Here is a 15,809-nt window from a genome sequence, read left to right on the forward strand (position 1 = left end):
AATTGGGGGTCGATTTAGAGAGATTTGAGAGATTGAGAGAAAAATAAAGAAAGAGACGAGAAACAAGGAGAGAAAAAGAGAACATGGTCGATAGGGAGGCCCAAAATCTGACCCATTTTCTTTGATTTCTACCATCGCCGAGCTTACCAGAGCTCTGGCAATTTGAAAATAATAAGCTGTCAGCTCTACCATCGTCAAACCCACCGGAAAAGAGAAAAGTTTCATGGGAAAGTGGGTATGGGCTTGTGCTTTTCAATTGTGGTTTCGAGTTAACAAAAATGGAATGAAAGGGTTAAATTAAAGAAGGGTTGGCTCGTAGTCGAGTTGTGGTACTCTTCGAGGTTTCAGGGTAGCTTTTATTCTTTTCTTAAGTCAATCGAAAGCATTCAAAAGGTCCAATTCTATCCTCTCTCCCTTTAATTTTACGTAATCGTGAATGATTTGTGTATTTGATATGTTTGAATTTTGGTTGTGTATTGGTTGATGTTGGATTTGAACGTTGAAAACTTGAATTGATAATCGAAACATAGGCTAATCATTGGTTGAGAATGGATTCGGGGTGGGAATTGAAAATTTGATAAAAGAGGAATGTAAATTAGTTGCTTTGATTCACTATTATTATTACCTTCTTGTATAATTGTCAATTCCTCAATAGTATCATGATAGGTCGAACGGGGTAGGCAAACAGTAGGCTTAGATAGGCAAATTTAGAATTTATGGATTGTTGAGCAATGTGGAATGTTTGTTGAATGATTTTTTTTTCTCGCATTTGAAAAATGTATTTATTTAGCCGGAAAATACTCCGTGGTCATTTGTATTTATTCACCGAAGAATATTCCAAAGTATCGTGTACGCAAAGAATGGTTGTGATCAAGATCCGAGGTATCGGGTAAATTATTGGAGCATAGTTTAGGATTAGTGTAGGTTAGCGTAGGTTTACATTTTTCCATTTTTCTATTTTAGGATTGCATAAATTGGACTGGACACTATATTTTTGAAATTTATTTTGTTTGTGTTTGTTTGTTTGATTGTTCTATGTTTTATGTGGTTTATACACTCTTAGTGTTCAATTAGCCTATATACTCCACAAAGCGATCGTGGTCGAACCACGGGACCGAGGGGGTGCCTAACACCTTCCCCTCGGTCAACAGAATTTCTTAACCGAAATCTCTGTTGACAAATCAGTTTTAAAGAGTCAAATCGTTTTGAAAAAAAAATTTCAATGGTGGCTTGGCACACCAAATTTATGCTAAGTGGTGACTCTGAATTAAATTGTGAAATGAATCCTTTTTTTCGAAACAAATCTTCATTTTTGTCACTTTAATAATAAAAATCCTTTCAAACTTAAAATATAATATTTTTTGGTTGAAAAGGGGTGTGACAATATGACAAGTATTATTAGTTACACTTTTTCTCATGTTAATATGATAAAAAATTATATTTTTAGATATTTTTTCGAGTTAACACAATTTAAATCTTAAAAGGAAAGAAAATCACAAAAATCTAAAAGAGTGAGTTCTATATATTTTTACTATCATTAAATGTGAGAGGTTTTAAATATTTTTATCAATTATCTATTTTAATCTAAGTAGAGTCATATATAGTATCTAACTATGCTTTGAACACAACTAATGTTTTTATTCGAATTTGATTATAATATAAATTGAAGTGTCTATTAAATAATTTTAACTAAAATTAGAAGTATTCATACACGTGAAAAGCATGTATATTAAACTAGTAAAATAAAAAATATAAAGCGTGATCACTATTATCATTTTTTATTTGTTTGATTAAAATAATAAATAATTAATTTTTAAAAAAATTAATTAAATATATTTAAAGTTGTAATATTGGGCCGTAAAAGGGCCCTTAATTATCTAGTTACTAATAATTTTACTAAAAATTACACAAATACAAAACTTATGTTTTTAATATTACAAAAAATCTCAACTCTCTAAACATATTACAAAAATTCAATATATACACAGAATGTTATGTATATGTCAGCTATGTTATGTATATTAATAGAAAGAGAGAATAAAGTAATTAAAAAAGTGAGAGAGTATAATTTTTTTCAAAAGTGTTGGTATTTATGCTTTTTATACTAATTTTTATAGGCGAGTTGCAATCTTCACTTCAAATTGAGGACCACCTTAGTCTGAATTATACCTTTTTCCCTTATATATGTGTACATGTTTATGTTTACATTATTATATTAAAGTGTAAAAGATTTTTGAAAAGTGATCGGAACGTTTACACTTTATTAAAAACTTCTGCAATAAATAAAGTATTTTAATTTTAAATAATCAAACATTACACATACAAAACACATGCGATTAAATTAATATATATAAATATCGAACATCTCATGAAAAATAATAATAATAAAAATCCTCTTTCTTAAACTCCAAATTGTTATCCCTCCAGCTGTAGGTTCCCTTATACTTATGTGGCTGCACAAACACCGTATTCTCACAAATTTACTCAAGAAAAAAATTACAAATATTGTTCTCACAAAATTTTAGTACCACAGTCAAAATTTGACGTCACTTTATTATAGCGATATTTCACAATTGCAATCTGATTTTCTTCGAAACAAATTTTTTATATTTATTTTACTTCTCTATAATGATAATCCACCCATAACAACAATTTCATTTATTGTAGTGATACACTCTTTATAAAATTACCTCTCTATAATAGCATACTCAAAAATTATGTAATGATATTTTGCAAGGAATATATTAGGTACAAAATAAAATAGCAAAATATTTATGGTAATCATCATTAATGTCATATATACATTTAATTTTAAGTATGAATATCTAATTTATAAAAGAAAAAAATTGTATTCAAATAATGTATATCCATTATTTTATAACTTCACGAGGAAAAAACTACTAATGATTATTATGTTTTCTATTTATACTGTTTTTAATTTTGTATACTTCAAAAAATAAATTTGCATATTTTTATTCGTGACAGCTAAATGAGATTTAAATATCAACTGATAGTATACATATATAAGGCCACTTTTTCTTTAGCAGCCATCAAATTTTCGAACAAATACTGTCAATGTAGAAAAATTTAACTGTAGTTGGAAAGAAACCTCATTAACCTATAATTGGCAATTTTTTTAATGAGTTCAAGTTTTATATTTCGATAACACAAATATATCTGCTCAATCAAACGTGAATTCTAACTTAAATTTGATGAATTTAATTATTAAAATTTTAAGAATTAAATATTAATTATGTTATTGAAATTTTAATTTATAACTAAAAATTTTAGTATTTTTTTTTCATTTGAACTCATTGATAAATTATTTCTTTTAAAGTAGTCTTAACATAATTGATAGAGTTGCTGTCATGTGATCAAGTGATCAAATTGTGAAAAAATTATGTCGCAGGAAAGTAATGTAAGTTTGCGTATAACAAATTCTTATGGTTTGACCCTTCTCTAGACTTTGCATATAACGTAAGTTTTAGTACATCAACTGACTAAGGCCTTTGATATGGAGAGTTTAATTGATATCTTGAAAATAATAATAATAACTAACTTACTATAATAGACTAAATTATATCGATAATATACATATTTTTAACATTATTACTGTGAATAGCTTACAGTTCCCAGTAATTCTTCCTCTTCAAAACAACCTCCAAGGACATTTTAGGAATTTCGTAGAATTAAACTAAATCAAGGATTATAATAAGAAAGGAGATCTCATATCATTCATCATCAGGTGAAAGAATATAAAATTAGTCAGAATGGCATCTATGATTTAAAAGGTCAATGGGATTCATGTTATAGATGCTCTTACCTTTTCATATATTAGCCCCCTCCTCCCTCCCACCCTTGGAATTTAGAGTTCGAATATAAATTTTTTAAATTCAGTAGGAGTATATTAGTTCTTTAAAGTTATTAAATTTTATATTAATACTAATTTGAACAATAATTTTGGTAAGATAAATGTAAAGCTTAGTTCAAAATTATTAAATTCACAAGCTATACATTGGCTCCACCCCCTGCAACTCTGCGATATGCATATATATTGTTCGAATTTTCTTAAAATATCGATGAGTGTTCTCGGATTTTTTAATACTTTTGGAGGAACTGACTGGAATGTGGTAATATTTTTGAATAGTTTGAACAACTTAGATGTGCATATATTAAATATTAACTATTATGCATAATATGTAAAGGTCAAACCCATCGATAACCCCTCAAACTTGTTCCAAAAATTCACTTAGGTTCCTAAACTAAAACTTGTACTTATCAGGCACCTCAAGTGCTAAAATTGGTACCTATCAAGCACAAAATGCTGATTTGGCAAGGAGAGTGTGTTACACTCTCCTTGAGCGCGTGAATCGAAGAAAAAAATAACATTTTACTTTTTTTAATTAAAAATCTTATACTTAAATTATTTTATTAATATAATTTTTAATTATAATAACGTCTAATTAAATAAAAAAAAATCTTCAACCCCTCCCCCCAACATCGTCGTCTTCACCCTACCCCACCCCCCAACTGCGTCATCGTCTTTCACCCCACCCCACCCCGCGTCATCGTCTTCACCCTACCCCGTCCCCACCCCATTTCCTTCTGATAATTAAAAAGCTACCAACGGATTTAGAAATGCCGGAAACTTCAAAGGATCGAATCAAGCTCCTTAAAAGGAATTTTGAATTCCTTCATATTTGTAATGGAGTTCATTGATACTGATTTGTAATGGCATTTAGTGATAGTATTCTTCATTTTTCATCACTGTTGAAGCTCGCCGGAGACGAAAACGATGAACCCAGCTCCATTCCGGCGACCTATCAACTAAAATCGATCCTCCTTTCACAGAAAAACACCAATTATCTCCACCCATTCGAAAATTCGATGAAGCCTTATCAAATAAAATAGAAGCAAAGAATTAAAAAAAAAACAAGAACAAATTTTGAAAAATGAAACTGATCGATAGGCCGGAAAATTCATCATTTTCTTTAGCCGTTTTCGAATGCATTTTCCAGCTAGACTCGCCGGAAAATCAATTTGAAATTTCAAGGTTCGATTAGAATTAGGATAAGTTTGGTTAGAATTGTTAGATTACTTCACTGCAAATAGACTATTGAGGTTGTAGAGAAATAATATTGCTAAATTGATACTCTTTTCTTAAATTAGTAGGACATATTTTATTTTATTTTTTAAAAAGTTCATCTTTTGCATCGGGAGAAGAAAATGGAGGGGGGGGGGGGGGGGCGGGGGGAGGGAGAGGGGTAGGGGTATCAATTTTTTCTTTATTTTAAAAAAATTATAATATATTTAAAATTATTTTTGAACCCACTCAACATTTATCTTTATTTAATTGGATTTTTAATGTTTATTTAAAGAAAAAATTGTTTGCCACGTGTATTTTTCTTATTGGTCAATTTTGCCACGTAAGGTGAGTGTGTTACACACACTCTATACCTTTTGCTGATTGTGCAAAAAAGACTCAATTGGAACAAAATTCGAGGATTTAGGGGTCTGATAGGTACAAGTCTTAGTTTAGGAGCCTAAGTGAATTTTCAGGACAAGTTTGAGGTCCTATCGATGGGTTTGGCCATATGTAAATATGCCCTTTAACTTGGATTTAACTTGCATTCATGCCCTTCAACTTTGGATGTGCACAAATAGACACTTAAACTTTTAAATAATTGAATAAGTAGATACATGTTATGAATGGGCCGAAAGCAGTTACGGTAAAACAGCCAATACCACATTAAGTGGCTATGTGTGGGATACGGGTTAATGAATAGCACATTCTAGTAAGAATAGGTTGGTGCAAACTGTGATAATTGCTTAGACAAAGACTATGCTTCTCATCCCCAATTCTCTCTAGGCCTTTCATCCCCTTCTACTACTATTCCTCTTCTTCGTACTGTAATTTCTCCTTTCCGTATTAATTAAAGTTGATTAGTTTTGTTCACTTTGTGTATTGATTGTTGAGTTGAGAATTCGGGTTCGTTACAATACATGTGTCATATGTGACATCCTACATGACTAATTCTTGTTCTACATAGTGTCTTATGTGTATTATGTCACATAAAACGATTGTGTCTACTTATTTAATTATATACAAATTTAAGTGTCTACTTGAAGACATTCAAAATTGAAGGTTATAAATATGAACTAGGGATAAGTTAAAGGACATGTTTTATTATGCATAATTGTTACAAGGTATATTTACTTATGCATATCCTTGACACAATTGAAGGAAAAATATTACTGCATTCTTGATCGAATTTGTGACTCCATCCGTGGTAATTCCCATCCCCCCACCCTCACAACCCTCTTTTTCCTTTTAATTTGCCTTTTTACAACTTTAGACGAGCCACTGAAATCCAAAATGCCCAAAAGGCAAAGATGACCTCCTTGAGCCGGCTTTTAACTATATTTAGCTGGACAGACAAAAACCAACTTATTATCCCTCTCGTCGCTTTCTGCACCTTCTCTTTTCCCTTTTCTTCATCCATCTTCTACCATATACTATACAATTTCACACATATATATCGCCAACATTCATACGCATTATTCATTATGCATTTTCAATACTTTTTTACCTCTAATTTTATGTGCCACAATTTAACTAGATATATTTAAAAAATATATATATTTTTTAAAAATTTTGTGATTTAATTAAGAGAAAAAAGAGAATTTTAAAGTAATTCCTTTTCTAATTATCTCCCTCTTCCCTTTTTTTAATCCATCTTCTACTATACACTGTACAAGTACACATACACCTTTTTTTTAATACACATATATTTCGCCAACCTATTCATACACATTATTCACTATGTATATTTAATACTCCCTCGATCTCAAATTATCTATTTCAAATTGAGATGACATATTGATTAAGAAAAATAATTAATAACATGACTAGTTTATCATAGTATCCCTATTGAATGATGTTTATATTTTAATTTGAAGAAAAAGTAATTAATGTAAGAAGTAAAACATGAAATTTTTTTTGTCTCTTCTTGATTAATGAAAAATAAAACAAGTAAAATGAGAAATTAAATTAGAAAATTTGAGACGGAGGTAGCAGTACAGTATTTGTTTTGAAACAATTAAGTGCCTCTTCTGGTTATCTTGATAATAAAGAAAATACATTTGCTTTTGTTTTGAAACAATTTAAGTGCCCCTTCTGGAGTAGGGGTGTTCATGGTTTGGTTAAAAATCAACTCGAACCGCGAATCAAATCAAATCGATTAAAAAAATTGATATTTGGTTAGATTTAGTTTGGTTTTAAATTTTTAAAATCGAGACTTATGTAGTTTGGTTTTGATTTTACTCTAAAATAACCGACAAAATAATCAAACCGAACCGAACAGATAAAATTTATTATATACATATATATATATGTATATATATATATATATATATATATATATATATTTGTATATACATATACGTATGCATATATAAAATATTTATATTTATATATTATTCATAAATAAAATATAAATATTTTTTATATCAAAAAAATTAATTTTGAATTTAACTTTAGTCATATCACTTTTAGTCATATGTCTCCATCTAGTTGATGGTACGTTATGAAATTCTAATGATTTTCGCACTTCGAATGACAAACGATACTAATTGTGAAAATTATCTTGTTGTCTACGGGATTTTATAGGTGAGTTTTATTAGACTATAAATAATCACTAGTTTTGAATTTTCTTTTTGGTCCTTATTGAGCAAAAAAATTATGTGTTTACTTTTTTGGGGGGTTTATCATATCCATTCTCTTATATATAGTTTCTAAATACTTTTATAGAAGCGTTTTTATGGTTCATGGCTTTGCCTAAATATAACAGTAAATTGACATCTTGGTTTCAAGGTTGAGGAACAATACTCGGTTGACATCTCATATGTTGAATTTGATTTTTTTAAAAAAATTTCAACTTTTATGATTAACTAAAGTTATAAACTGAGAAACCGAACTGAACCGAACTAAACCGAGAAGAACCAAACTGACGGTTATTTTTTTGTTTTGATTTGATTTAATTTTAGAAATTTAAAAACCGACTAAATTGGTTTGGTTATGATTTTGACCAATAACCGATCCAAATTGATCCATGAACACCCCTACTTCTGGTTATCTTGATAATAAAGAAAATACATTTACTTTTTTTTTTTTTTAATTTCTTTTTCTTTTTTTTTTTTTTTGTGTGTGTGTAAACTTTTTTGTTTTGTATTTTAAGGGGGAGGGGGGGAGGGGGTCGAGATTGACAGACAGATCCCACTGAAATAAATTACTAACAAATTCACTACATCCCATCTTCATAAAAACCCATAGAATTCACCAATCTTTTTTGTTGTTTGATTAAATATTTTTATTTTATAAAATTTCAGCTGGCTGTAATTGCTTACACAGAAGAATAGGGGTAAGATGCTTGGTGTCTCCTCTACTAGTACTACTCCCGGTAGAGCTGTCATTTCGGCAGCTCCACCACTACTACCACCGCCATCACAAGATGCTCCAGAAAGTGGCGGAAGCAGTGAGGGTGGCGGGGGTGATGGTGGAGGAGGAGATGTGGGAGTTGGCGGTGGTGGATTTAGCGAAGAAGGAGGAAGGAACTCAGCTGGAAATCGATGGCATAGACAAGAGACCTTAAGTTTATTGAAAATTAGATCGGATATGGATGTTGTTTTCAAGGACTCAAGTCTTAAAGGACCCTTATGGGAAGAAGTTTCAAGGTACTGAAAATTTTGTTTCTCTTCTTAAGAGTAATTAACTAACCAACCCTTTCATCCTCCTCCTCATCATGCATAGTATTCATTATTCACAGTAACCGAATCATTATTTTTTATTGTGTGTTTTTTTTTTTAAGAACTACTAAAGAGATCTATATATGTAGTCATTTGTTTCAGTTCATTTATCCGGAATTCAGCAGCTTTTGAAGAATTCATTGTCCAGTTGTTTGGTTATTCAGTTATGTTTTTATGCAATTTTTTGGCCTATTCCAGCACAAAATTTAGGATGACTTTCTTTCTCCTCCTCGATCATCAACACTTTTAATGCTTTCTGTTTCTAAATAAATTTAGCAAAGGTATATATGAATGAATTCTAGGAAAAACATTGCGTAGATCTTGCATAATGACTCTTGATGCTATTTCCTTCTCGTCTTTCCTTTCAATGGAAAAATGTGCTTCTAGACATGACTTTCCAGTTTGTAGGCTTTTTCATTTCTTAAATTACCTTAGTTTTGATTAATGGTTTCTTAATCCTTATTAATTATTACTATTACCAACTATCTTTATATATGTAAAAATATATACGAGCATAAGTATTAGTACGAGATTTTGTTTGATTCTTAATGGATAATGAATATGAGATCAGATAAGATAGATGAGGTGTGTTAATTAAGTAGAGGTTTTTTTTTGGTATGTTTCTTTCTAATTGTTTCATTGCCAATTGTTGTTGTTATCAGAAAAATGGCGGACTTGGGATATCATCGAAGTGCCAAGAAATGTAAAGAGAAATTCGAGAACGTTTACAAGTATCACAGGAGAACGAAAGAAGGTCGTGCTTCTAAAGCAGATGGAAAAACTTATCGCTTCTTTGATCAGTTACAGGCTTTGGAAAACAATCCAGCTTCTCATTCTTTACCCCCACCTCCGTTGGCAGCACCACCAATAACAATGGCAATGGCAATGCCAATGCGGTCAGGAAATGCTTCTGTAAATCCTCCCCCCATGCCAATGCCACAAAATAATGCTGCTTCATCACCACAAAGTCTTCCGTTTGTTGTTTCTCATAATAATGTTGTGACAGCAGCAGTGCCGGCTGTTAATCATCCTATGATGCCTGCACTGCTACTATCACAGCCACAACAACAATCACAACCAGCAATACAACAGCCAATGGCTAACTTGAACCAGATAAATCAACCTCAAGGTAATACAACCACTAGTTTTCTATCAAATTCGACTTCATCTTCTTCGACTTCATCAGATGAGGATATACAAAGGCGGCACATGAAGAAGCGGAAATGGAAGGACTTCTTTGAGAGGTTGATGAAGGATGTGATTAAAAAACAGGAAGAGTTGCAGAAGAAGTTCATGGAAACACTTGAAAAGCGCGAGAGGGATAGGATGGTGAGGGAGGAGACATGGAGAGTACAAGAGATGGCGAGATTGAATCGGGAACACGATCTTTTAGTCCAAGAAAGATCAATGGCAGCAGCAAAGGATGCAACAATCATCGCATTCTTGCAAAAAATAACCGAACAGCAAAACACTCCAGTCCTTAACAGTAATACTATCAATACTTCGCCAACTCAAATGCAATCAAAATTGCCCAAAAAGCCTTCGGTTGCACCGCCACATTCTCAGTCACCACAAACTCCTCAACCACAACCACCACCAGCTATCGCTGTATCACTACCAATGACAATACATACCCCAGTACCAACACCAACACCAGAGACAATGTCATTACCTGTCGCGACAAAATCCTTTGAAACCCCAAAAACCGATAATGGTGGCGAGAATTTCTCTCCAGAAAGCTCGTCAAGATGGCCGAAAGAAGAAATCGATGCGTTGATCAGTCTCCGAACCTGCCTAGATCTAAAGTACCAAGAAAACGGACCAAAAGGGCCACTCTGGGAGGAAATTTCAGCTGGAATGCGAAAACTTGGTTACAACAGAAATGCCAAGAGATGCAAAGAGAAATGGGAGAACATAAACAAGTACTTCAAGAAGGTCAAGGAAAGCAACAAGAAAAGACCAGAAGATTCCAAAACTTGCCCATATTTCAACCAGCTGGAGGCATTATACAAGGAAAAATCCAAGAATGAAACTGTACCAAATACAGTTGTGTTCGGATTAAGACCAGAAAACAGTACCCCTATTGCTCCCATCATGGCTCAACCGGAGCAACAATGGCCACTTCCTCAAATACAACCTCAGGTCCAACAACAAGGAAGTACGAACTATAATAATCAACATCATCACGATAATCATGAAAGTGACAGCATGGATCATAACGAGGATGAAGATGACATAGAGGAAGATGAAGATGACGAAGATGAGGGCGATGGTTATGAGATAGTGACAAACAAACAACCATCATCAATAGCGGCTGCGACCGTCACAACCACTGCTACTGCAGTTTGAACTATAAGCATGAAAATAAGACTGCCAAACTCTCAAATAAAGAGAGTGAAAAAAGAAAATTCAGAAGTGACTGTGCATTGGGAATGGCAAGTGGGACAACAGATTTTGCAGTAATTTGTCGTATTCAGAAATTCCTATTTGGTGAGAGCAGACGGTGACTGCAGTAAAAATATCATTTGGAAATGCAAAGGCATTTAAGTTACACATGTGTATTTTTTTTTTACATTTTCATTTTTTTTGGAGGGATCTGGTAAGGGTACAGTTGTTATTATTATTATTATTTTTTTTGTGTGTGGGGTGGGGTGAGGGGGTTAAAGTATATTTCCATTCAGTTTCATTATTTATTTATTATTTGAAATTTGGAAAATAAAGTTTTATTGAAGGGATGTGAGGGGAGAGAAAGGAGACATAAAAGAATAAGTGCAGGGTAATAATGTAATTTGAACTGCTTTTTATTTTTCTTGTATTTTGTTCAAGGGGATGTAAATGTGAGAAAATGGTTACAGAATTTTAATTTTTATTCTCTATTTTCTTTGTTTTTATAATTTCATTTTTGTGATTTAAATCATGTTTAAGGTTCTTGTTATAATTTCTGGTGCAATATTCCCAAGGTTGGCTGAATTGATTGAATGAGTGGTTTCCCACATGCATTTATTGGACTTGCCTCGTGTAGTTTAGATCTTCTTCATGATTTGTAGAATACCGACTCAGCTATTTGGGTTAGCTCACACAAACTTTGAAGTTTGACGGGTCAAATTGGGTTGATCCATCAATATGATAGGCCAGAAAATAATAAGTCCGACCTATCATACTATGGGCTGCGAGCTTTTTAAAATATATTATTTTTATGATCTTAATTTAAATTTTAAATTGTTAATTATATAAATATATATAATATAATATTATATGAAGTTACTATTTTTTAATCAAATCACAATTTTACCAAAAAAAATTTAAATAATCTGTGAAATTAAATAACTTTTGACACCAAATTTAAATTAAATAGAGATGTTGAAAAACAAATGAAATTGTTAATGAGTAATAATATAACTAGCTAAATAATAATATTAACCTATTTTTACTTTAATTGTGGCCATATTGACGCTCTAATGATTTGTAAGTTGTTGCACAAGAGGGAGTTTAGCCGATGCTCACCAAAAGAATATCCTGCGAATTTTTCGTAGGATTAGAAAAAATTATTGTGCAATAATAGATGCTAGTTATATTAGGTGATATACAACTGTATATGATACTCTTTAGAATAATTAAAAAGATGAACAAGTATTTTTAATTACTCAATGAGAAAAAATAACAAAACAAGGACAATTATTTCCCTCATACCAACTTGTGAGGCAAAGTTAGAGAAATATTACTCAAGTTGCAAAAACAGCTAATAGTGTATTTTTATGCTTAAGCCTTAAGATTCCATCTTCAAGCTTAAAGGAAAGAGGAAAAAACTTTACTTCGGACAATTGATGTACTCGGTCACTTGTTTCATTTTTATTTTTTTTTTGATTTATATATGGAAAAATTACAGCTAAATATCATTCGACCATCTATTTCATAAAAAATCTACACAGTATATAACTAGTGTATCCTTGATGCTACATATAGATATACTATATATTATCTTACATGCATACAAAACATATACAACCAAAGGGCATAAATAACATATGCTTCGAACCATGCTGGTAAATTAGTTGGCCGAAGGGTAGATATACTTAAGTTTCCCTTTTTATATCATGCAATAGTCCAATAAAGCCGACAATAAGAAAATAAAGAATCATAATCTAGTTACTATACTTTTTAGTCAGTGTACAATATATAATCACTATATGATTTGTAAATAGTTAGGATCGTTTGTTGGTACAAAGTTATCCAGTAAGTAGGTATTTCGGGATAAGTTATTCCACCATGTGTATGGGATAACTTAGATGGAATCACGTATCCCATCACTATAGTATAAAAGGTGAGATAGATAATTTGGGGATAACATAATACTTCCAACCAAATGCAGGATAAAATAATCCTGCATATTATCCTGAGATTATTGTATTTTATATCTCACACCGAACGAATCCTTAATGTTATACACTAATTATACACTAGTTATGCGGAGTATACCCTTTCATTCTCTCTTATAAGATACACCAGCTTTTTCCATCCACCAAAAGAACCAAAAAAAGAAATCAATTTACAGTATACAAAAAAATTGGTCAGCCAAAATTATTAGCTAGAATCAACTTTGATCAAGCATGACAAGCAATAATCTTAGGGAATGTTGTGTTTGTCTTTCTTTGAACCAACAATTAACATTAATTTTACACACAAAAAAATAATATTATTCAGTTACACATACACCTGTTACTGATTAGGGCTAATTATGATTTGAAAAATTGTATAATTCTCCCACTGTCTCAATTCATGTGACATAGTTGAGAATTTTGAAAGTTACCAAGCTTTTTCTTCTCCAAAAATTTTCATATATGCCGATTATATTTTTTAAATTGTTAATTATTATTATTTATATTACTTTTGTTGTTGTTTTCAAATCTAAATTTTATTTCAAACACTTAAAGCTTCTATATCTGAATTTACCGTTAAAATTTTAAAATTTGAATCTCGAATTCTAACTATACCATATAAATTGAAAAAAAAAAGGTATATGACTTTATTTTTTACTAGTAACTCATAGCTATTTGCAAGGTGGGGTCGGGCAAACTAACTAAAAGTAGAGTTCGGAATAATATCTTTTTTTTTTTTTTATGGGGAAAGGAGGGTGATCACTTTGAAAAGAAATGACCCATAATTTGAAAATGTGGACAATTAGAGCCAGTCGGCTCAATTTATTTCCGTTTTTTAGTCATTTGGCCCATTGGTCACATGCAGTTTCTATACTCAGTTGATACACTTTTATATCACATTGATACACTTTTATATTATATTAAAGGTTGTATAAAATATGTATAGAAATTGTATAATTATTGTATAAATACGAATCTATATACAATGCATACAGAAATTATATCATTATTGATGTATGAAAAAAATATGCTAATTAGCGTATGTGTAAATACACATCATACAATTAGTGTATACACATTATGCATTAATTATATATTAATAATATATTTATTACACAGAAATAATTATACATTCAATATTTTTTAAAACAAGAGCAACAAAAAGGAGCGGAAAAAAAAAGAAGTGAAAATAAGCAAGTGCAGTGATGGTCTTTTCTAAAAAAGCAACCATAATTTTTTTTTTTTCTAAAAGTAAAACAAAAATAAAAAACCAAGATGAGCAAACAATGACTGAAGCAGCGAAGGACTAAATGGATATAAAATGGCATTTCAAAGTGCTTGGCTATTCGGTTGGAAATAGTTATCACCGAATGGGTATTTACCGAATTTTTAAATTCAAGTGCTAATTTTATAAAATTATTTTAGTTTTAGGTGTTATTTTCATCTTTTTCTTTTTTTTTATTTCTCATCTGATGTTGAATATTTGTATTGAGATTTTATTAAGTTTGAAGTTGCACATTATACAATTCATTTATAGGATCAGTGCTATCAACATAATTTTTTCCGTTGAACCCAAAACCTCAAATTTAAGAAAGAAAAATCTCAATTCTTAACTATCCCACCACAACCTTGTCAGTAAGTTTGGAAAACTTTAGAATGTAGTTCATGGGCATAATTTTCATTGAAGGAATTGTTGACTTTCACGTAGCCCACAAATGTTGTTGTTGGAAGAAAGACAGAAGGGGAAAAGAAGATAGAATAATAATGATGACGATAGATAATGATAATGATAATGGATGGTGAGAAAAAAAGAGAGAATTATTGATAAGTTGTCGAGTTTATGGTGATACTTTTTCTTCCTCTTCCCACATGACGTTAAATTAAACAACTTGTTCTATTCTTACTTTCTTAGGAAAAATAAATCTATGTATAGTATAGAAGGTCAAAATAATCTTACAAAAATAATTAATAGGTTCGAAATCAGTTATACTATGATGTCAAAGTAGGATCTGAAGAGAATAAAGTATGTGTAGTCCATATCTTTAGTATAGAGAGACTGTTTTCGATAGACCCCCAACTAAAAATCAATGAATAAAATCTATTTTCAGCTAATATATATCTATCTATATCAGTTTTTCTTACTTTCATCGTACCCACTTTTAGCAAAGTTTCATTGATTTTAAGAAATTGTAGGTTTTCGATTGTCTATGTGATTCCCTTTAACAGCTTCATTTATCATAATTTCACACTTAAAAGACTAATGCATCTCAATCAACCTTCTCTGATTTTAACAGCAACGTGCGTTAATTTTACATTCTTTGATGTTCATTTTTACTATTATTTAATCACAGTACGTACCCACACTATACACACATTTATTATCATAGCATTCGCAATTCTACGACACTTACATTATGAATATGTTCGAACTTTATCGCCCTAATATTCACTAGAATATAATATGCTGATTCATAACCACACATTAAAAACACAACCTGTAATGGAAGAAAATATATTTGTCTTCGCTCCATGATCTGAACTTCATAATGAATGCTGGAAATAAAATCCAAAAATATATTCTTTGGATCTATTCTTTAGTAGCGCCAAAGGAAAATTAACGGGTCATTA

The 15,809-nt window shown here is 31.0% G+C and overlaps 1 protein-coding gene across 1 annotated transcript; it reads left to right on the forward strand.

Annotated features, from left to right (window-relative positions):
- The first annotated feature begins 8,217 nt into the window (after positions 1-8,217).
- Positions 8,218-11,699, forward strand: LOC107850875 (trihelix transcription factor DF1). Its single transcript, XM_016695672.2, has 2 exons — positions 8,218-8,733; positions 9,468-11,699. The coding sequence occupies exons 1-2, from the start codon at positions 8,426-8,428 to the stop codon at positions 11,152-11,154; spliced, it is 1,995 nt and encodes a 664-aa protein (XP_016551158.2). The 5' UTR covers positions 8,218-8,425; the 3' UTR covers positions 11,155-11,699.
- The last annotated feature ends 4,110 nt before the right edge of the window (positions 11,700-15,809 follow it).

The sequence above is a fragment of the Capsicum annuum genome, chromosome 12 (assembly GCF_002878395.1).
Source record: "Capsicum annuum cultivar UCD-10X-F1 chromosome 12, UCD10Xv1.1, whole genome shotgun sequence".
NCBI lineage: Eukaryota > Viridiplantae > Streptophyta > Magnoliopsida > Solanales > Solanaceae > Capsicum > Capsicum annuum.